General features: G+C 36.8%; 2 protein-coding genes and 1 long non-coding RNA gene across 6 annotated transcripts in view; 2 read left to right on the forward strand and 1 right to left on the reverse strand.

The window, feature by feature from the left end:
• Position 1: 1 nt before the first annotated feature.
• Positions 2–8935, forward strand: MRPL44 (mitochondrial ribosomal protein L44). The gene is made up of 4 exons (XM_032225074.1): positions 2–222; positions 3434–3902; positions 6726–6904; positions 8650–8935. The coding sequence occupies exons 1-4, from the start codon at positions 59–61 to the stop codon at positions 8819–8821; spliced, it is 984 nt and encodes a 327-aa protein (XP_032080965.1). The 5' UTR covers positions 2–58; the 3' UTR covers positions 8822–8935.
• Positions 8936–12053: 3118 nt separating this feature from the next.
• AGFG1 (ArfGAP with FG repeats 1) overlaps positions 12054–23146 on the forward strand; it is a 35086-nt gene continuing 23993 nt past the window's right edge. Inside the window, exons 1-5 of one of the 4 annotated variants that reach the window (XM_032224960.1) lie at positions 12054–12506; positions 15106–15199; positions 17501–17616; positions 18806–18968; positions 19723–19876. In XM_032224960.1, coding sequence (XP_032080851.1) covers positions 12340–12506; positions 15106–15199; positions 17501–17616; positions 18806–18968; positions 19723–19876 — 694 coding nt within the window. In that variant the 5' untranslated portion in view covers positions 12054–12339. The remainder of the gene's footprint in view (positions 12507–15105; positions 15200–17500; positions 17617–18805; positions 18969–19722; positions 19877–23146) is intronic. The other 3 variants (XM_032224961.1, XM_032224963.1, XM_032224964.1) reach the window with 3 other exon arrangements.
• LOC116513773 lies at positions 17435–22792 on the reverse strand. The gene is made up of 3 exons (XR_004256034.1): positions 22620–22792; positions 21471–21580; positions 17435–17587 (listed from the first exon to the last, which is right to left on the reverse strand). It is a non-coding gene; the product is annotated as an uncharacterized LOC116513773 (long non-coding RNA).

Genomic DNA, 23146 nt, shown 5'->3' on the forward strand with positions numbered 1-23146 from the left:
AGAAAGGAAGTGGCCCGAGTTTCCAGCCGGCGCTAAATCAAGGTTCCCCCCGGGTACGATGGCGTCGATGCTCTTACGCTCGCTGCTTCTCGAGTCTTCTCAGCGGCTGTTCGCGGCGGCGAACGGAGCCGCGTTGCTTCGTGCTCAGCCGCGTCGAAACAAAAAGCTGTGGCTCCAAGCTTACCTGGAGCAGCAGCGTTTGCTGGAGCCCCCCAGGCGCCGGTAAGTGGGTCTTGGATTGGGAGGGACTCACGGGATTAGATGCAGGTTTAGCTTCAGGGGAAAGCTTCTTCTATTTGCAACACGGCAAGCTTTGGCCGGAGCTTGGAGTTTTAAAGTCCCAGCTCGACTCGGGCTGCTGCAGTGGCTGCCTTTGCTTCTTGGGAGAGAAAGCAGAAGGCCGAGAGGCAGGCATCTCCAGAGCAGGGGTCTCTAAGCTTTGCTGGCTGAGGAATTCTGGGAATTGAAGTCCACAAGTCTTAAAGTTGCCAAGGTTGGAAAACCCAGCTCCAGAGTATATCCAGTTTGCAGGAAGACGAGCACCGGGCGGGTAAATGGAGGCTTTACCTAAACTAGTGTTTTTTTCAAATGTAACTTTAAGATAAATGGACTTCAATTCTGGGTTCAATTCTGGTTTTGGGAATTCTGAAAGTTGAATGTCACTCATAAAGTTGTGAAGTTTAAAAAGCCTCAGGGTATACAAGCAAATACTTATGCAGTTGAGGATGGCTGTGGTTTAGCCTGGCACCTTTTTTTAAAAAAAAAGTGGAAAAAGCAAAAACTGTTTTGAATTTAAGAATTTGACATGAATTTTCCCTTTTCTTCCTATTTAAAGTCTAAATAACAGCAACAAGATTAAACACACATAAAACCAGTCTTTGAAGAAGTGCTTCATTATGATTTCAGTTCTTATTAAAATAATCTTCAGTAATTTCTACATGTTTTTGAATGAGGATTTTGATACACAAAAGATAGAGGAAAGTAATGTAGTTGTCAATTCATAACCTCCCACACATATATAGTATATTCAGAAAGTATTCAGATCCTCTTCACTTTTGTCAATTTTGTTGTGCTGCAACCTGATTCTAGTGGTTTTTCCCCCTCAGTACCCCATAGTGACAAAGTGAAAACAGAATTTTAGAAATGTCTGTAAATTTATCTTAGAAAATTGATTATTGGTGATTCCAGTAAACAGTGGAATTCCACTAAATAGTGATTTTTCTTTAATATTGAATTATTTATTCTCATTGCAATCTAAAATATTCTAATTTCTCCAGCACCACAGTTCAGACACAAGTTTTTTCTTTGTTCATCCAATAATCCAATCTTTACAGCCATAGTTACAGCTCAAAAAATCATAACATTTACAGTATAGAATTATTTTAATGCATAAAATATGATGTCATTGCAGTTTAATATTTTGTCTAAAATTTCTTTCTTAACTATAAGCCCTTGATTATATATAATCCATACTTGAATCTAGGAAGATAAAATCTATTATTTCAATTTCTTCTCTGTCAATTTATATTTGGCTGGGTATTGCTAATTGACACAATTTTAGGATTTTTGTGGAATATCTTATGTTGAAAAGTAGACCAGCTATTACATTTTTCCCAGTTACAATAAAATACTACTTAAGTATATTCCTTGCTTTCAGACTTTATAATGGCATCAACATTATGGTGCTTCTAAAGTTGTGGTACTTCTCTTAGCAATTTTTATTTTAAATTCTTAATCTATCATTACTCATAAATCATCCGGATTATTATATGATGGTAAATGAAGTTGTAATTTACTAGTTCTGCTAGTGGTTTATAGAAAAAGAGACACATCACTTGCAAATATAACTGTAGCCAGTCCAGCCTGCTTTTTCTTGCTTACCTTTCACACTTGGTAAACAAAACATGCATATGAAAGTCCATTTTCAAGTCAATACCTGAATGCTAATTTGGACTGTTATGGATGTATCTGATATCTTTGTCTCAAAATATGGATGTAAATTTTGATAAGAAGACTCTTGCTGTCAGTCAGACTTAACTCTCAGGTTGAGTTTTTAGAGGTCATTTTATCATTTAATTAACTGTCATCGAAGCATTCTTGAAGCGGCCCTGAGAAGCGCAAAGGTCGGGACTCGGTTGGCAAAGCGGACACTGCGCAGGAGGTGTAAGGCAAGGCGGCTTGCCGCTCTGCCTGCCCCTTCTCCAGATGACCCAGGCAAAGGGCGGTCAGTTTCTGCTCCTGGCCCAGGTGACGGATCTGACCAGGAGGAAAGAGAAGATGAATCTGCAGAGAAGGAGGAGCAGGTGCGCGGCTCTGTGATGTGCATCGGAGAACCGGGGAGAAAAGCATTTTCAGGTGGCGCCACAGTTCCGAAAACGCTTTCCTTCCCTATTCCAAAAACGGGGCATGCAGCCAATGCTGCCACCTGAAAATGATTTCCTCCCCGGTTCCCTGATGCACATCACAGAGTCGCGTGCCCTCCTCTTCCTTCTCTGCAGATTCACCTTCTCTTTCCTCCTGGCCAGATCTGTCAAACAAGTCCTGACCTCCACACTTCCCAGAGCCACTTCAGGAATCAGGCTCCAACCAAAGCAGCAAAGGCACAGGGAGCTTGCTGGGAAGCCCGGCATACAAGATGACAGCGTCCAGGAGGACTGAAGTGCTGCATCTCTATCAGGCCTTGCTGCGAGAAAGCCAGGCTTTCAACGCCTACGGCTATTGGTAGGAAGACGGGGGCATCTTGGGAGTGGAGCCTTTGATGTCAAGTCCCTCTTCTGCCCCCATGAAAATCATCCCCCACCCCACCTACTCCAGTTAAATGTGCAGAGGGTGATAGGGTTTGTTTTAAATGGCTAAAAAGATCTGTGCTGTTTGTTATCAAAATCTGAGTGGAAGTGAGGATCCCCGCCGCCTGGAACCGCCCCAAAACATGAGGCACAGAGGTCCGATGGTCTGTGGCAATCCCTGCAGCCTGGAACAGCTGATTGGGGGTATTCCACCCGCCAATCAGCTGCTGCTGCTGAATCAAGCTGCATAATGTGCTGAAGCTGACCAGGCCATTTGCTGTTTGCTGCAAGGACACTAGCCAGATGAATAGTGATGGATGCTGGTAGGCAGAGGCATATTTTTCCCCCTTATTTTCCTCCCCAAAAATTAAAGTGTGTCTTATACTCCGATGCGCCTTATAGTCCAAAATATGGTATGTTTGCTCACAGTAATCAGTTTGGGTCCTGAAATTGTCTTTTCCCACAACATATCTTTGATTTCCACAGTGAAGATTTTCAAATATATACCACCAGAATTCCAATACTGGTTTTTAGAGTACAGTAGTTGGAATAAGATATTGGATAGCCTTAGTCTCACCATGAAATTTGTCTTGATTAGGCTGTTTTTTATATATTTGTTTCTCTATTTCTGCTCTCCTTTTATGTAGGTCTGAGAAGCCTAACTGGGATTACCATGCAGAAATAGAAGCTTTTGGCCACCGGATACATGAAACATTCCGAGTCGACCAACTCAAAACTGCATTTGTTAATCCTTGCTATGTAAAAAATGAAGAATCTAAACGCCAAGAACTTGGACTAGAAAAAGAAAACCTTGCTCTTAATCTTCAGGACAATCAGGAACTTTCTTTACAGGGAGCTTCCTTTTCACACTCTTATCTCACACAATGCTTTGAAGAAGCCTTTCCAAAAATGCCACCTGCTGGCATTGAGGCACTTGTTAACTATCTCACCAGTGAAGAAATAGTATCCTACATTGCTAGAAACCTATCTTTGCAAGACTTGACACTTTGTGCAGAATTTCCCGTGCCACCTAAGGTGCTGCAGACAACTTTTTTTGCTGTAATAGGAGCCTTGCTTCAAAGTAACAGCTCTCAAAGGACAGAGATCTTTGTCAGGGTAAGTAATTATTACAGAATGTAATATTATGGTTATGATCTTTGTATCCATCCAAAATTACAAAGCTAGTAAAATACATAATAAAATATAAGATTGTTCAAGGATTAATAGATTAATCTTCAACTGTCTTTGAGGTTTTACTTAATAAGAGTGAGATAAAATTGGTTTAATGAGTTAATAGACAAGATTACTTAGAGGAGAGGCTGTCAAAAAACATTGTACCCTTAAGAAAACAAAGCATTTCATATACTATCACACTACCAAATTTTGGCAACATTTTTTTCTTCATAAACAATTGAAATTGGTGATCCAGACTTTTTCTAACACAGTATTTGCATGAGTGCATTATTCTGATACAAATTTGCAAATTAGATAAGCAGAACACATATTAAGAGAATTTTAAAAAAATCTTTCTTCCTAATATGCAAAATGATATAAAGACTTGGAAAAAGTACTGGGAAATTACATGTAGAGATCCAAATATGTGCCAGAATTTTAGCCCAGTATTATGCTTTATTTGTTTGTTGATTACATGGAGGCTGTGAAAGCATTTATTTTAGGCCAACAGTGCCCTTACTGCTCTACAGGATTAATAATGTAAGCCTCACAAAATATCTAGTGGTGGTTAGTAGTTAGTTAGGTTAGTTACTTAGTTAGTTACCGTGTTTCCCCCAAAATAAGACATACCCTGCCAATAAGCCCAATTGGGCTTTTCAGAGCATGCGCCATAAGCCCTCCCCCCAAAATAAGCCCACCCCTAACTATTTAAGTGCATGCGCAACCGGTCCCCACCATTACCACTGTACCACCTACTGGTACAGCTTGCGGGGCAAAAAGAGGGCTCGCCGCAAAAACAGCAGTAGGTGAAGCAAAGTGCTTGCACCTCCCGCCCCTCCCTCCCACGCAAAAAGAGCTCACCGCAAAAACAGCGACAGGCAAAGCAAAGTGCTTCCACCCCCGCCCTTCCCTTCCATGCAAAAACAGCAGCAGGGCAGCAATGCGATCACCCCCTCCCACATGTTCCTTCTCGTGCAAAAAACACCACTGGTAAAGGCAGCCTGTCTGGTTCCCTTCCCCATCATCCCTTTAGTGAGGGGTGGCAGGTGGGGCGGGGAAGCAAGGCGCACCTCTTACCTTTCCAGGTCATCCAGGTCAGCATTCCTCACCCTTTTGTCCAGTGAATCCCCTTGAAAAAAAACCTTGTGAGTTCAACTCGCAAGTTTTTTTTTTTACAAGGGTCTTCACTGGATGAGAGGACGAGGAACACAATGGACCTGGAAAGGTAAGAGGCGCGCCTCGTGGCCCAATACCACCCGCCTCGCCCTAATGGTAAAGGCAGCCTGCCAGGTTCCCTTCCCTGCCATCCCTTTAGTGAGTGATGGCAGTTGGGGGAGAGAAGCAAGACACATGTCCTAGCGCTACCAGAGACTGACAGCTCTGCTGTGTTCCTCTCCCTTTCGCCCATTGAAGCCCCTTGTAAAAAAAAACCTCACGAGTTGAAGTCATGAGGGTTTTTTTACAAGGGGATTCACTGGACAAAAGGGCGAGGAATGCAACAGACCTGGAAAGGTAAGGCACGCCTCGCTTCTCTCCCCCCACCTGCCACCCCTTGCTAAAGGGACGGTGGGGAAGGGAACCAGGCAGTCTGCCTTTGCCATTGGGGCAAGGTGGGCGGTGTTGAGCCGTGAGGCGCACCTCTTACCTTTCCAGGTCTGTCGCGTTCCTTGCCATTGTGTCCAGGGAAGCCCCTGGTAAAAAAAAAAAAAAACCTTCTCACGACTTCAAGAAGTTTGCTTGAACTCACAAGAAGGGGTTTGTTTTTTTTACCAGCGGCATCCCTGAGCACAATGGCAAGGAATGTGACGGAGCTGGAAAGGTAAGAGGCGTACCTTGCTTCTCAGCCAGAAAATAATAAGCTCAAGGCCATATTTTGTGGGGCAAAAGAAAATAAGACCCTGTCTTATTTTCGGGGAAACATGTTAGTTAGTTAGTTAGTTAGATAAATGCTATTTATATAACTATTCTTCAGGGAAGTTGATTTTATGGAAGATGATTTCAGAAGGTTTATATTTGACATAGTCTATAGGCTTCCTTAGTGTTTAATTTCACTTAATTTTGATTATTTTGTGAAAATTAAACATGATGTCATGGCTTTTCTTGCCTCCCAAGCTATTTTACAATGTGTCTGCATTTTAATCTATAGACATTTCTCTATATTTGTGTTGTATTATGTTATGTTGTTAGTTAATAAAAATTATCTCAATGCTTAAGAGGTAGATTTATAGTGTTATAATGCAGTATTAACTAAGCATTACAAAAATATACCCTAGTAAATAAGAGTTCTTTTTTCTTTGAAAGAAGAGTGTATACGTAGTTCTCAAATTATGACAATAATTGGGATTAGAATTTCTGTTGCTAAGCAAGGTGGTGGTTAAATGAGTCAAACCTAATTTTGTGACCTTTTCTGCCATGGTTTTTAAACGAGCCACTGCAGTTGTTAAGAGGCTTATATAGTCATTAAACAAATCAGGCTTCCCCCATTGACTTTCCTTGTCAGAAGCTGGCTAGGAAGAGTGCAGATGATCATCATGTTAATGTGCTCATAAATACATGCCAGTTTCCAAGTGCCCAAATTTTGATCACTTGCTGCGATGGTTATAAGTGCAAGGACCAGTTGTAAGTCACTCTTCAGTGTTGTTATAGCTTTGAACTGTTGCTAAATGTTTGCAAGTTGAGGTCTATCTGTATTATCTATATCAATAATGATTATTGCTATTATTTTAAAGTAACTCAGAGAATATTTTCTTTTTAATATGTTTACAGGACTTCTTCATCCCTCAATTGATAGGAAAGGAACTGTTTGAGATGTGGAACGTTGTAAACCCCATGGGCTTGCTGCTGGAAGAATTGGCCAAGAGGGATATAACTGCTCCAGAACCAAGGCTAACCAGGCAGTCAGGAGCTACCACTGCTTTACCCTTGTTCTTTGTTGGGTTATATTGGTTAGTAAGATTTCAGGATGATTTAGACTTGCTACTATGTACTGAAGGTGGACTCCTTTCTTACCAGTTACATATATTTAATACATATGCTGGAATGGAATTTCATGTAGAAAATAAAACATGCATAAACTTAGGCAGTTTACTAGTGTCCATTGATAGGGAGCAGAATGGCTCAAAGTAATAGTATAACGTCAGGAGAAGAACTGGTTGGCCTCTGATAAACATGCTGCATTCAGGTTGCCTTGGCACGTGGATCCTCCAGTAGAATTCCAATTCTACTTCATATAAGTGATAATAAAATATAAACTAGCTTTTCATATTCCCAGTTATTTGCAGTGTATATCATAGCTTGTAAAGTTATATATTTTTGTTGGTTTCTGTTCTCTAAAGAATAAGTGCTATTCATTGTCCCTTTCCCAGCTTACATCTCTACAAGATAAGAGTGATTTCTGACTTGAAGAGACATGTTTCTGACACTCTATTTCAGGAATGATGACTTTGCAGTATACAGGTGAAACTCGAAAAATTATAATATCATGCAAAAGTTCATTTATTTCAGTAATGCAACTTAAAAGGTGAAACTAATATATGAGATAGACTTATTACATGCAAAGCAAGATAGTTCAAGCCGTGATTTGTCATAATTGTGAAGATTATGGCTTACAAACTCCAAATCCACAATCTCAGAAAATTAGAATATTGTGAAAAGGTACAGTATTCTAGGCTCAAAGTTCTATGTACAACCCGTTTTATTGATTGCATGTAATATTCTAATTTTCTGAGATTGTGGATTTGGGATTTTCATGAGCTGTAGCCATAATTATCACAGTTATGCCAAATCACAGTTTGAACTATTTTGCTTTGCATGTAATGAGTCTATCTCATATATTAGTTTCACCTTTTAAATTGCATTACTGAAATAAATGAAGTTTTGCACAATATTCTATTTTTTAGAGTTTCACCTGTAGTTCGAAAATATTGGTGTCATAACCATTATAACTATTTGGTTAAGCTCACTAAAATTGCTTTTGAGCTACTCCTATAGCATTTGAGCCTTTAAAAGATTGGAGACTAATTTAATCTTTATCTTGTTTTTATTTTAGGCTTGTCTTTTTGTATTGCTTTATATTGGATTATTCTTGATCATTTTTGGTGGAGTAATTTTACAAATTCAGATCTGCATGGACAATTGCTTTTCTTGTGTTTTGTAATTTTTGATTGTACCATATGATTTATAAACACACATTAATTCAAGGGAGTTAATTGCTTTGCATTGTTATAGTTGATACTATCAGGAAATGGAGAGATTAATTTACAAATTTTTGTTCTTTCACTGTAAAATCCAGACCATCTTTCTTGATATTTTGATTGTTTTATAGGAGCAAAATCAGGATCTAATATTTCATTTATTAATTTTCATTTCAATATATTGCATGCAATCACTACAGAACAATTGAGCATATAGGTTTCGTAAAAGAAATGCAGAAAGTGTTTCAATTCAGTTTATACAAAGATCAAATAATAGACTAAAATTATTTTTCACAGTATTATTTCATGCTTGTTGGGATAATTTTATACCCAAGGAGCTATTTGAGCTACCAGTTTTTCAGTATTTGATTTAGAGCCTATGTGCCCTTTATACTAAAGTTTTCTCTTAAGTTATTAGATAAACAGATTATGTTGCCTAATCTGATTGATCAGTTGCATAATCATAGACTTCATAAAGGTATTTCTTCTCTTTTCAGTGATAAGAAGTTTCTAGCTGAAGGTACTGGTGAAACAATATTGGCTGCTGAAGAAGAGGCTGCTCGAGTGGCTTTGCGGAAACTTTATGGCTTCACTGAGAACAGACAACCCTGGCATTACACTTCTTTGCAATATAAGAAGAAAGCTGAAAAAGCTATTAGCAGTAGTTAGGCAAAAAAATCAGGTCCATTTGCAACAATACTGCATTTCAGCAAGAACTTTTTTCTCTTCTGTTCCCTTTTATCTAAATTAAAATGCTTTGAATAAAAATGTTCTATCAAAGGATTCATAAGATATCTGCATTCATTTTATTGTTGTGGAAAGCAACTCTTCATTTCTTAATACTGTGAATACATGCATTGTCAACCCAAAGAAAGGGATTATGTATTTCATTTCTTGATGGAGAGCTAAAATTAAATTTGTGCCATTTTTATGATCTCCCAAGTGAATTTGTAGTTGGGTTTGTTTCTTTATCCAGGTTCAACTTTTTGCATTTGTATCTCAGAAATTTGCAATCTTTACCTAATTTCCATCAAAGTTTCTAATCTGTTAAATACATTTGCAAGGACTATGAACATCTAGGAATTTCTCATGTGTAATCTCACTAGAGCAATAGTGATTGTACAATATCACATGTTTAAATTATGCATTCAAGGGATCCCCGCACATATTTAGAAAGTAGACCACTTGACACAACTTTAAAAACATTCACCTATGTGTGAATATATTTCTATTTCAGCTTATTTTACAATGGAAAGCTCTTGTAGTGTTCAAACCTCTTGAATTTCCTCCATAAAGTGACATCACCATCTATAAACTATAGAATAATCTCACATACCATTTACATGGGACTGAGGGAGAAAAGGACAGATTCTGTGTCAACTGAAAGATTCTGTGCTGATACCAACCGAATGATTCTACTACACCTGCTCTTTGTCAAGATATGAGAACTCTGCTGGAATGAAATAAACCATATATTCATAATATATTTACAGAAATAAGAATACTGTATTTCAACATATATAGAAAGTAATTATTTGATGTTCAGGATATATACATTGCATGATAAAACATACAATATCCCTTGCTGCATACACTGCTGATAATTCTGAATCTTAAAAGTTCCAGCTCATTGAGAATGAGTCTGGTGGACAATTTACAACAATTGTGTGTTTGGAGAGTCACAATACAGTGATAAAACACAGCTTTGCATGTGAAAGACTACTTGTATCAGAGGTGGGTTCCTACCAGTTCGCATCTATTCGGTAGAACCGGTTAGAAGAGGTTCCACCAGTGGACCCGGAAAGCAGGCCACACCTACAGAAGAGGTTCCAAAATTTTTTGAAACCCACCACTGGTCCTTGGATATGATTATTCTACACTATCATGCTCATATTTATAAAACTCAATGCCTCTATGAAAGGTAAGGATGACTACTGCATTTGTGGTGCAATCAGAACATTGCGTGTGTTGAAGTTGTTTTAATGCAAACCAAAGATGCCTTTTAAAAAACAAGTTTACATCATATTCTTATGCATGCCAGTGCTGTGTGTGAGGTAATTTAAGGTAGTTCTGACAAGTGTCGTCAGCATCTTCATATCCAGTCACATGGGCGACAAGCCACTCCCATCCAGTCACATGGGTGGCAAGCCACTCCCACAAAGGCCACACCCACAGAGTAGGTTCAAACAATTTTTGAAACCCACGACTGACTTGTATATTAAAGGATTTTAGTATATAGCAAAGAAAAATGAAACCAGCTAGTTCAATAATATCCAATAAAATGGTCTAAGAACTAGGAAGGAATTCAACTGCTATTTAACTAGCAAGATATATACAACTCAGCCTCCAGAGGCAGACGTTTACTTGAGAAAATATAAAATCACCTTTGCTTTTGTAGAAACCAGAAGTTGAAACCAAGGCTTGTCCATGTTAGATAAACAAATGGGAAAAGGAGGGAGTGGCAGCACAGCCAAAATAAAGTTGGTGCTTGTGTCTGTGAGCTACAATCCAACCAAGCAATAATGGTCATAAAAATAATTACCATATATCTGTTCGCCTCTGATCTCAGTGCTTCTGAAAATTTCTGGCCATTAATACATTATACATTAATATAAAACCAAGCAATAGTGTTAGGTGTGTGGCAGATTGGGTTCACCCCATGTGAAGTCCACTTTATGGCATTTCCATTTAAAAAAAAATTAAATCGGTCAAAATAAGTGAGATGGGAGGTGTCTAAATATGATTTATACATTGCTTAACTATCGTTCTTGGATAAATTACACATTCACTGGATTCATATAGTATAAAAGGTAAAGTTCCCTTGGCACATATGTGCTAGTCGTTCCCGACTAGGAGACAGTGCCCATCTTCATTTCAAAGCCAAAGAATCAGCGCTATCCGAAGATCTCTCCATGGTCATGTGGCCGGCATGACTAAACACTGAAGGCGCACGGAATGCTGTTACCTTCCCACCAAAAATGGTTCCTATTTTTCTACTTGCATTTTTACATGCTTTCAAGCTGCTAGGTTGGCAGAAGTTGGGACAAGTAACGGGAGTCACTCCGTTACATGGCACTAGGGATTCAAACCTCTGAACTGGTGACCTTTCTGATTGACAAGCTCAGCATCTTAGCCACTGAGCCACTACTTCCCTATTTAATATAGTATAGTATATCAAAAAGGTAGGGTTAAGGATAAAATATTTTGGGAGGACACAAGCAAAATTGGGAATGCCACTTCCCCTCCCCCCTGGGGTTTTTAAACAGGGGGTGTTCTGCAAATCTTCTTGGTCTGTAGAGCAATACTTAATTCTGTACCTCGGAACAGACGCATGCTATAGCCTTGGTAAGGCATTATTGGGAAGTCGGGTGGAGCAGAAAGAAGGGATTCCGAGGCTCATGCAGCAATTTAGAAATCTGTCTGGGCTCATCGACTATGACAAATCAAAGTGACGTAGCTGCCTCCACGTACAAGAGCTTTAGGCTCCTGAAAATTATTTGCTGGGAGAAGTCACAGGGAGTACTCAAGTAGTAGTGCTTGTGAGTCCTCCACGCTATCCTGAGCAGGAACGACCCATTGATCCCATTCATGGAGATCATGCAATTGCGGGCTAATTCAAATTCAGGAATTTCTTCGTATATTCTTGGAACACGTGGTGTTCGTTACGGACCTCGCACCGTCAGTTCATCGCCCCGGCTCGGCTCACCGATTTCTTTTCCTTTCAATATCAAACCCCTTTCCTTACGTCACAAGTCCCCAACTTCAGATTGCGTCTCGCCCCCTCCCCGTGACTCGCAGGGTCATGCCAGGCAAGCGGCTCCCGAGAGGAAAAGAGGCACGGAAAGTCTTCCCGGACGGAAGGGGGCGCTTTCCGCCGTTGCCAGAGCGTCCACGGGCGCTCCCCTCCTCTTGTCGTTCCTGGGAAGAAGTATAGAGTGCGGGTTCCGCCTCGGCTCGTCATTCAGCCGCCCCGGGCCCGGCTCGAGTTCGCCTCTCTTGCTGTTTCCCTTTCCCCCCTGCTCTTCCGTTCTCCCCTTGGGCTCGTGCGGGTGGGCGCGGGCCTCGCTCTCCTGTTGGCTTGACTCGCCGCCGCTCAAGCGGGACGGTCCCCGCCTCCCCTGCGCCGCCTTCGTCTTCGTTCTCGAGCGGACCGGGGATCGGCTCGCCCCCCCCTCCCGGCGGAGGCCATGGCGGCAAGCGCCAAGCGGAAGCAGGAGGAGAAGCACCTGAAGCTGCTGAGAGAGATGAGCAGCCTCCCGCCCAACCGCAAGTGTTTCGACTGCGACCAGCGCGGCCCCACCTATACCGACATGACGGTGGGCAGCTTCGTTTGTACTTCCTGCTCCGGCATCCTGTGAGTTGAGGAGAAGAAAGGGCCCGGCCGCTTGGCGGGAGGAAACGGTCGAGCGTTTTATGTAGGCAGCGCTAGAGAGTAGGGAGAAAGCCAGACCGCTCAGGCTGGGGAAGGGGGCTTTGTGAGGATCTCTAGTGGGAGGATAGAGGGCTTGGGCCCGCGTGAAGAGCCAGATTAAAGTGTGGAAATGAGGATTCTTCCCCTCTCCCCGAAATACTAAGTGGGGGGAAGTAAGGCAAGACAGTATCAGCAGGAAGGAATGGAGGAGACTGGAGTGGTACAGTTACTCTGCTCACCAAAAAAGAATTTTATTTCAGGCAATTTGAAAGACTGGGCCACCTGGAGAGACCACCAGAAAGCAAAAGGCTGATAAAGTGAAATTACCAGAGAAAAGTACAGGATTAGAGTTTGGGAAATAGCCTAGTATGGACATGTTCCACAAGTGTAGGCAACATTGTTTAAAATGAGAGTTTGTTCCTAGTGTATGTAATAAAAAAGGGATTATAAACAATGCAAAATGGTATTTATGGAAGGAAGTATGTAAGCTTGATGTTAGTTGTCTGATGGAAGAGAATCGGTTATATTCTAAAAATATATAAAATGGGAGAAGAGGAATTTCATGAATGCATTTTCAAAATGTAATAACTTGTTCATGCCTTTTTAATATCTGTAACTGAGAACATTTTAAGGAAGTAATAATAGGCAATACTAAGTAAGCATATTACTTTAAGGGTTTATAGCAGGAAACAGTTTAAACATTTTGTTAAATTTGAGAAGTTACAATATTTTAACCACCTTATCTACATAATTGCCAAACCGTGCACATAATTTTGAAAGAGTATACACTTTTCATTGTCTGAAGTTAGACAGCTGTCCAGAATATGTAATCTTCAGTAGTTTTATATTTTTTTTCAAGAATATGTTACAATAGACAGACTTAGTTTGATCATTTGTGACATTTACTAAAATTATACCAATACACATAATTATATTATAGGTCTAGATGAAGATTAATTATCTCTACTAGTATAAATGGATCAGAATCTTGCTTATTAAGAAAAAAATTTATATGTGAGGGGAAATGGGAGATTTGTGATTTCAAATTTTTGAATTTTTCAAAGTGAACAATATGCTTTATTTTACAGTGAAAAAAATCGATTTTGTGAAGTTGATATTATGAAATAATGATGGAATAATAGAGGATTATCTGTTAAAACAAAGCTGAAGTTTAGAAATATTTAGTGTGGCAATTGAGTATAATCTTTTTCATTATCAATAATTAAGATGTTAATCCCACTAATTCTGAATTTAATTTTACAAGCAATCCTTTATCAATTCAAACAAATGTAGCTAAACTACTTCTGCCATGAAGTCATTAATATCTCCCAGAAAAATATATTAATTTTATATAGTGGTGGTTATATCATGGCCTGTTTAATACAGGTATTTTGTATTTAATTTTTTTTAAAAAAAATCAAGCATACTTCTCAGATTGCATATGCTGTCCTACCGTGATATTTGTTTGAGTTTCATAATTGAGATTCTTCTCGTCTGATTCTATTAAAAATAATGACTAAAATTCCCAATTATCTTCAGCCAGCATCATTAATCGTGGTAGTGTTGGGTGTATTAGACTGCGAACTGTCAGGAGAGAATGAAGGCACCAAATAAAGTTCTACCCATTCTCAGATTTCTCTATCAAAATCACAATATTTGAGGGAAGGCATGATTTTTCTGATGGAGAATAAGACTATTTTAAGCAGAATATTGTAATCCTATATAGCATGTATATATAGAGAATGATCATTTTTATGTTTCTAGAACTTTTATATTTTTAGAATACTTTTTAATGTTGTATGTGTGCTGTATATATCAAAATCATTTTCAAACACAAATTCATAGTGTCTTAGTGAAGGTTATGTCTCTCCCAACCAAATGCAGCACAGTTCTCTCACTGGTATTCAAGTAAGACAACCATTGAGTAATCCAAAAAATGAAAGGATTAAATCTGTTGTTCCTTTTGAACTGCTATGACATTTTGTTTTGTAAATTTATTAGTTTTTGACATGACTGGAATTTGTAATAGATAAATATAATTGCAAGATAAAATCCATAGTATTTATAGCAAAATTTAATGTTTGGTTTAATTGAATTTTGAGTTCTGGATCATTTTTATGTCACTGATCCCATATCATTAATCAAAATTTAAACTGATGAACACTTTACTAGAAGAAAAGCTCAAATAAGAGCTTTTTAAGAAAGCAGACTAAAAGATCTGTATCCATTGGAATTCTAAAAATCTGTATAGTGCTTATATTTTTTAAAAAGCAAATATCTTAAAAGAGCTAACTAGTGAACCAACATTTTAAATTGATAGCTACAACCAAGCTCTGAGAACTCTAAAGTTACTTACAAATACGCTATTAGGCCCAATTTTTCTACAATACTTGAATCAAAACTATTTGAAATTAAGACATTTTCTTAATTGTCATATCTATTGAATACTATTTTTATCATTAATAACTTTAAACTCTAGTTAAAATTTCTTTTGCTTGAAAGATTTCTACAATCACTATTTTTTGACAAAAATATTTTATAGGAGAGGTTTAAATCCACCTCACAGAGTGAAGTCCATTTCAATGACCACATTCACACAGCAAGAAATAGAATTTCTTCAAAAGCATGGGAATGAAGTAAGTATTTAGTATAGAATGCATAAGTAAATTGATGGATAATACAATTTTAAGGAGTGCCTTATATTAGTCAAAAAGATCATACAAGTTCTGAACATAACATGAAATTTTCTTGGATTGTATGAACCCTATGTATAATGGTATTTCTGAACTGAAATTGGATTGTAATTGGACCCATGTAGTGTGAATCAAGTTGTTTCATTGATGCATTTCAGCTTTTCCTCTACCTTTTTTATTATTCAGCATTCTTTTAGAGTGAACTTTTCAGCATGGGTGGAACTTCCTAGAAATATGGGTGGTATTTCCTCAAATATGTTTGTTCCTGTTAATATTGCATCACAGTAGTGCTGCTGAAGCATGTTTTATGGGATATAGAAGGCCAGAAATTGCTTAATCGTCTTAAAATTATCAAAATGCGTAAGACACTATGACATGAATTTAAAGACTTTTTCTAGACATTAGCAAGCTATCCCAAGTGCATGAATTCCAAGAAGCTTAGTCATAACACATAGCTTAAGTTACAGAATTATATTAGCTAAAATAATAGTAAGGAATGACTAATAAATCTGGAACTTTAAATCAACCATTAGTTATTTCATCAGTTATTTTTAGTAAATATTTGTTCCCAACCACTGAAATAGGACATTTTGCTGCAGCCAAATTAATTAGAGGTGGGGTTTTTTTTTAGTTTATTGTTTTCCTTGGTAAAAAAACCAACAAATTAATTATTTAGAAGATGAAGAGGAATTATCTCAATAACTGTAGTAAGAAGTATTTCAGTTTTGTTAAGTATAATGTTGCTTTACTTGAGTTTTAAGAATATGATTATCCAAAATTAGCTGAAATACTGAAAACAGTATAGCTGGTATACAGGGAATGCAGATGGATAGTGGAAAAATCAACTCACTAACTCACATTTGAATTCTGGTACACAAAATAAGCATTTAGAATTAAAGACTTTTAATACTATCACTCAAATCATTGTAATTTGGGGATACTATGACTGCTGGAATTTGGAGGACCAGTCATAAGGATAAAATAAGTCAGGGGTGGGAGTATTGTTTTTTACCCTTTTATATTAGGTTTTTATTGTTTGTAAGCTACCCAGAATCACTGAGATTGAGTGCGTTGTCATATAAATCTTCTGAATAAATATAACCCATTCAGCACTATCACAACTTGAACAATTTCTGAACAGATAGCTGGTAAGTGAGGACTACCTGTACACCCCTGCCATTCTTCATTCGTCCCTCTTAGAAACATCTGCCCCACATTCTCTTCTGAATCAGCATGATAGAACTTGGAGGGGAATGTATATATGCAATATTATCATTGAATATTACTTTATGACCAAAATAAAGATGTTGCTGTTAAAGTAATTGCATAATTTAGTGATTTAGTTGTAAATATTTAAACTTTTAGTCTTCTATTACAGTATTTCTATTTATCATATGCTTTATTTTATTTTTATCAACCTATTTAAAATGTTTTGCAAAACCTATATAAAAACCATCATCTGAGGTATTTAATTCGTCTCCAAAAATATGTATAATAGTCATTAACCATAACAAAGATTTTAGATTTTATAAAGTTTTAGTGGATTCATGTTGGGAACATGAATGGGTTTGAATATGTACACAACACTATTTGATGAGATCTCAATCTCTTTAATATAGTTTAGGTAGTCCTTGACTTATGACCACAATTGAGCTCAAATTTTCTGTTGCTAAGTGAGATGGTTGAGTGAGTTTTGCCCCATTTTATGACTTTTCTTGGCACATTTTGTTAAGTGAATCACACTGTTAAATTAGTAAAACAGTTGTTTTACTAATTTAAACAACTGTTAAATTAGTTGCTATTACTAATAGCAGGAGTAATTAGGAGCTCTTAAATTAGTAAAACAATTGTTTTACTAATTTAAACAACTGTTAAATTAGTTGCTATTACTAATAGCAGGAGTAATTAGGAGCTGTTAAATTAGTAAAACAGTTGTTAAGTAACTTTGCCTTTCCCAGTGACTATCTTGTCAAAAAGTCACAAAAGATGATCACATGATCCCTGGATACCTCAACCATCATATACACATGCCAGTTGGCAAGCATCCAAAGTTTAATCACCTGACCATGGGAATGTTGCAATGGTTGTAAATGAAAAGCAGTCATAAGTCATTTTTGTCAGTGCTGTTGTAATTTCAAAGTCTCCCTAAAGGAATGATTGTAAGACAAGGACCACCTCTTTTTTCAGTTCATTAAGTGATCAGACGGAAGTAGATTTAATTTAATATTGTTTCTCTTTGAAAAGGTATGTAAACAGATATGGCTAGGATTATTTGATGATAGATCATCAGCAATTCCAGACTTCCGGGACCCTCTAAAAGTCAAAGAATTTCTACAAGAGAAATATGAAAAGAAAAGATGGTTGGTACATGTTTCACTGTTTTATATATATATATTCCTATTCTATTTCCAGTGGAATGCCTAAACATATTTGTTTTATTTGTATCAATAATTACCTTGTGGAGGCATTACTGGAACATTTCTTACCAAAGTCAAATTCAAAATCGTTGAATCTCCTTTGTCATACATATTACAGTACCCCTACTGATTTTTACTACTGTAAGTACTGCTATTATTACTTTCTTATAGTAGTCACGAATTAGCTTGACCTTTTTGACCATAGTGTTAAAAGGCTTTGTGAGCAAAAGTACTAAATATTAAACTAATTGGCCAAGTCCAATGTTTGACTTTTACTTAATTTCTTGTGCAAATTTTTGTTCATTCTCCAGAACATGACAATGTCCAGGTGAATGAATTTCCGGACTCTAATTCCCTGGAATACCCCTTAACAACCCCCACTCATTATGGTGGACTTTTCTGAAGCTTAGCTGAGAAAGGCTTTGCTTTCTTTTTAAAGCTGAACTAGTGCCCCCGCCACCCCTCCCCCCCAAAATCATGGCTTTTTTTTTGAGTGCTTCTGGTTTAGGGAGATTAATGCATAAAATAAAATTAGATAAAATATTTTTGACTTAAAATTTAAATGTTGTGTGTATTTGTATTTATGCATTATGAATATTCACCATGTACTTTTTTTCCCTTTAAATTGTTATTGGTATAGTAAAGTAGTAAAATTCTTGGCCGAAACAATTCTTAGAGCCATTTTTAACAGGCTGAAATTTTTCTTTTCCAGTTTTAGTTAAATATATTTCTTAAGCTGATACTTATTCTCAGCTTGTAATAGGATATCCTATTTAGGTACTACACATAAACACACAGGGTTCCGGTTGTAGAAGTTGAATTTCAACCAGTTAGATTATATTACCCCTGTTTACATTCACTATTTACCTTGTACATTTATGATTTGTTTCAGACCAGTTACATGTTAATAAATTATTCAGTGCATTTCAATCATATGCCAGTTAATCTTTTAAATCTTTGTTCTTACTGTTTTTCTTACAGTACAGCTATTATAACAAAGGGAGTTTATAATTGCTCAAGCCATATGGTTAATTCCATCTCTCTAATCCTAGAGTAGGATTGTGGCATCCTTTATTGATGATTGATTTGGGGATGTTATAATAAATACAAATGTTTTAATTTGGCATTTTAGGTATGTTCCTCCAGAACAAGCAAAAGTTGTGGCTTCTGTCCATGCATCCATATCTGAGTCATCTGCTAGTAGTACAAGCAGTACTCCAGAAGTTAAACCACTTAAATCTCTCTTAGGAGAGTCTGCACCAGCACTGCACTTAAATAAAGACACACCTACACAAGTAAGTAATGTATCTTTTAAAAGTGTATGAATTTAACACACATTCAATAAAATATGCTACTTGGTGCACTGTCCATTACTAATTATTGTTTACTATCTTTCTTCAGACCCATGCTGCTTTCATATTTTCATTTTACACTATGTAGCTGTTCTATATCGCTTACTTTTACCCTGATGGCTTTCAGGGAATCTATCTATTCAACAATTCTATTCAGTTCTATTTTATATTTCTGTTAACAATGTTAATAGAACAAAAGTATGTTTTTCCATAGTGACAATATCACTCATATTTTCTTTAATTCTTCATCCTTCAATAATCTGTTCCTTCGGGGAGTTTCTTTTTGTCCACCTATATTTTGTTGAGTTTTTACTTAAAAGTCACTTCCTTTTAGGAGATATATCTTGCATTCTCCCAATATCTAAGCTTCTATAATACTGACATATTTTCTCAGCTACCTTGTCTTTCGTCTCCTTAATTTTTCACACATTTCTTTTCCTCAATTATCTTCACTGGAGCCTAAAAGTGAATTGTATTGTGTGCCCCACAAGAGTGTTTCAATTTTTTGTGCAATTTTGCAGTAGTCTTCTGATGAGTGCCAGATCTGTAGGATATTACAGTGCAGAATTGAATTGCCTCATCTGGATGAAAAATAAGTTGACTTACAAAAGTTGTTGTTTTTCTATATTAAGAATGATATTCTGGTTTATTCTAATTACTCTACTCATGCTTGTTTAACCTACTGCAATTTGTTTAGTCTCCTGTTACAATTCGATCTCATGGGCAGTCACAAGAAAAGAAGCAATTTGATCTTCTCAGTGATCTTGGTTCAGACATATTTGCTGCTCCTGCTCCGCACACTACAGCTACTGCTAATTTTGCTAATTTTGCACATTTCAACAGTCATACAGGTAATTTTATTTCTTATCTTAGGTTTGACAATGATACATACTGAGATTGAGCTAATTTGTATGGCCATTTGTTTAATGGTTAAATTATCCCAAATGTGTGCTTAATCACTGAAGCTTATTAATAATTCAAGTTTACAAAAACCTAAAAATAAAATAGGAAATAAGCTATGAAAACCAAACTTACTGGCTTCTGTAATATTGGCAAGGATTTGAGGGGGGGGGGAGGGGGAAGAGGTAAACAAATTTCAGTCAAGGCTGAATAAAATAATAACAAATTTTAAGCAAATTAGCTAAAATATAAAATGTACAGTGCAGCATTATCATAGGAACAAAATTGACAAAATGTGAATAATTTATGATTAAAATGATTAAACCTACAGATCGTAATGTATTACAATTAATATATAAAACAATAGTTATATGCTATTATGAAAGTAACAAAATATAATAAAATATTCTCTGTGCTGTCTCTACAAAGAATAAAAATGAAAATAGTGAAATATTCTATACTAATAGGTGGAAATTAATACTATTAAGGTGATTAGAAAATTAAACATAGTAGATAAACTGCATAATATAATCATGCAGTTTAATAAGGAAGTAGTTTATTAGTTTTACTTAACTCTTACCAGCAATCAGTTTTCTGCTAATTTTATATTGGGCAAGATTAAATCAGAAATAATTGCAAATACAGAATTAGTTTGGCCAAGAAGCTGTGTAAATATTGGGGAGATACAAAATCTCTATAAAATGAGCAACATATGAGAGTGCTTGTTTGATAGTCGCAAGAGTTACTAACTCACACGGCCATACAAGCTCCAAGAAACAAGCTCTCCTGTATCTATGACATGCTCTTGGTAAAGGCCTTTCTGTCCTTGAGATATCCAAGACAAATCCCAAGGATTATTTTGTCCTTTGATTATTGGTAAAAGGAAGATTAGGACTCTTGCTTAAATCAGTTTGGTGATAGTCCTTTATTGTTTTCAAAGTGATCTGGATTACTCATAATCAAAGGAAAGCAGGTGGGAAGGATAGAACCCTAAGAGTGGTAATAGTAGTCACACATTAAATATATTTGAGGATAGTAATAATATTAATCAAGAGTGCAATGGGGGCGGAAAGCAATAAACAATAATGGAGCACTCTCATAATTTGTACTCTTGCTTTATATGACTCATGTATAGCATATATTTCTTTTAAAATAACTGATGAAGAGCATAATCCTTCAAGCTTTATAAAAGATCTGATGCTAGAACTGTCAAAAAATCTAATATTTAGCATGTAAAATGCTTATTTTTCCTCTTTTGATTCTGACTAACATTTTTTAAATCAGTTGTAGGACTGGAATAAACCTTCCTTGTGTGTTTGTGTGTGTGTTGAAATGGATAGGAGGACTATAATATGCTTTTTAAAAAGCATTTTCAGCACAGAGTTCTGGTGTCTGAATCTCAGGAATGGTTGAATGACAGAAGAAGAGTTTCTCCCCCTTTTTTAATTTGGAGCTATTCAACTATGGAGGTAAATTTAAATAATAATGTGGGCTCTTAAGCATCCTCCCATTCTTTCCTTGAAACATTTTAATATGTGAGCTAACCTTGATACAGATTTTTCTGTTGGTGGTCCTTGTAAATCCTCGCTTTCACGTTCCTCATTCATAGGAAATATGTTATCTGATTATATAATGACTTCTTGGTGCTATTATATCTTTAAAAAGAAATCAGAGGAAGAAAATGTCTCACATAATCATTATCCATAATTTTCAAACTGATCTAAGACATTTTTGTTGAAGTCAGTAGTTAACTAATACTAATAATTATAATTATTTGGTATTTATTTATTGTTTTAACTTGTTATAAGCTGCCCAGAATCATTTGAGGTAGATGTCTATATAAATGAAATTACTAAATTAACAAATGAATATTCTGTGCATTTATTAGTTTCATTTTGCTTAAACATTTCACTTTTCTGAACTTTTATGTAAATTGGTTTTTCCAACTTGTTATTGTCCAGAAATTCTGTTAATTATATTTCAATGCATATGAAGGTCAGCCTTTAATTACATATTTAAAAAGGATAAAAATGTAATAATTCTAATATTCCTAACTCTTACAAGAGTTCTGGAAGACAGGTCTTTACTTAACAGTACAAGTAGGACTTATTTAGTGAATAGAGTTGGCACTAGCAACTTGGTCATTAAATGAAATGGTAACTTAATCAAACTGTCACTGTTCTGTGGTCTTAACTCAACTTTCCTATAAATGCAAGGATTAAACATAGTTACTTTTTCATTACTGCTGTAATTGCAAAGGATTACCAAATTAGGCAGTTGCTAAAGGAGGACTCTGTAATTGAGTGGGATTAAATAAATCTTTAGCTACAGTAGTTGCAGATTACAGTTCATATAGCTATAAAGAATAGAGTAGAGAATGCCCTTTTTTAAAGGAAGGGCATTAATTTTTATATTGGTGACATTTACATTTCATAGAATCCTTGCAATTGGTTGGATAATGAATCAATTTCCATCCAATTTCTTTTTACTGCACCACCCCCACCCCCTTTAGAGCAGAGAGTTTGGAGCGGAAACAGTTTGGTTCCCATAAATTATGCCGGGAGCCCCAGACATTCTCTGTAAACAGCTTGCAGTACTCTCTTGTAATCTCATACTCCTTTTCTCTTCAATCTCTCTTTGTAGTGGGTGAGGGAGAGAAAACTAAAGCAATTTCTATAGGAATCTCTCTTTTACCTGATCCTTCCCCCCATTGCAGAGATTGGAGAGTGCTGCTCTTCTGCACATTGAAAATATTGTGATCATGCTGGCAGCAGAAAGAGTCAGGAAAGGGATAGGACACCAGAATGATCAAATTGTAAACAGGCACTTTGGAGCATTCCAAAGGGCAGGGTAGTCTTTAGGAGGCAAACAAAAACTGAAGGGGTGAAACTGAGTAGTCTGTCTCTTTCCAGTTGGTAAGTTATTTCCCACTTAGCCACTGCTTTGCTTAGTGGCTGAGTTGCAGATCCCAGTTCGGATTATTAAGCGAAGACTGCCTTATTCCTATTCTGATACCCTGTCACTATCAAAAGTAGTTTGATGGAAATGTAAAGAAGACATTTCAGAGGCTGCTGCTAGACTTTGAAAGACCTGCAAAGGGTAACAAAATTTGTTTTCCTCTCATTAATCTTTCCATTGACAGCTAACAGCATTTTTATTCAGACATGTGGTTTATAGGTTAATATGATGATTTTTAAGCACTGGTTTTGATGGTATATATT

Source organism: Thamnophis elegans, chromosome 10 (assembly GCF_009769535.1).
Source record: "Thamnophis elegans isolate rThaEle1 chromosome 10, rThaEle1.pri, whole genome shotgun sequence".
NCBI classification, from domain to species: Eukaryota; Metazoa; Chordata; class Lepidosauria; order Squamata; family Colubridae; genus Thamnophis; species Thamnophis elegans.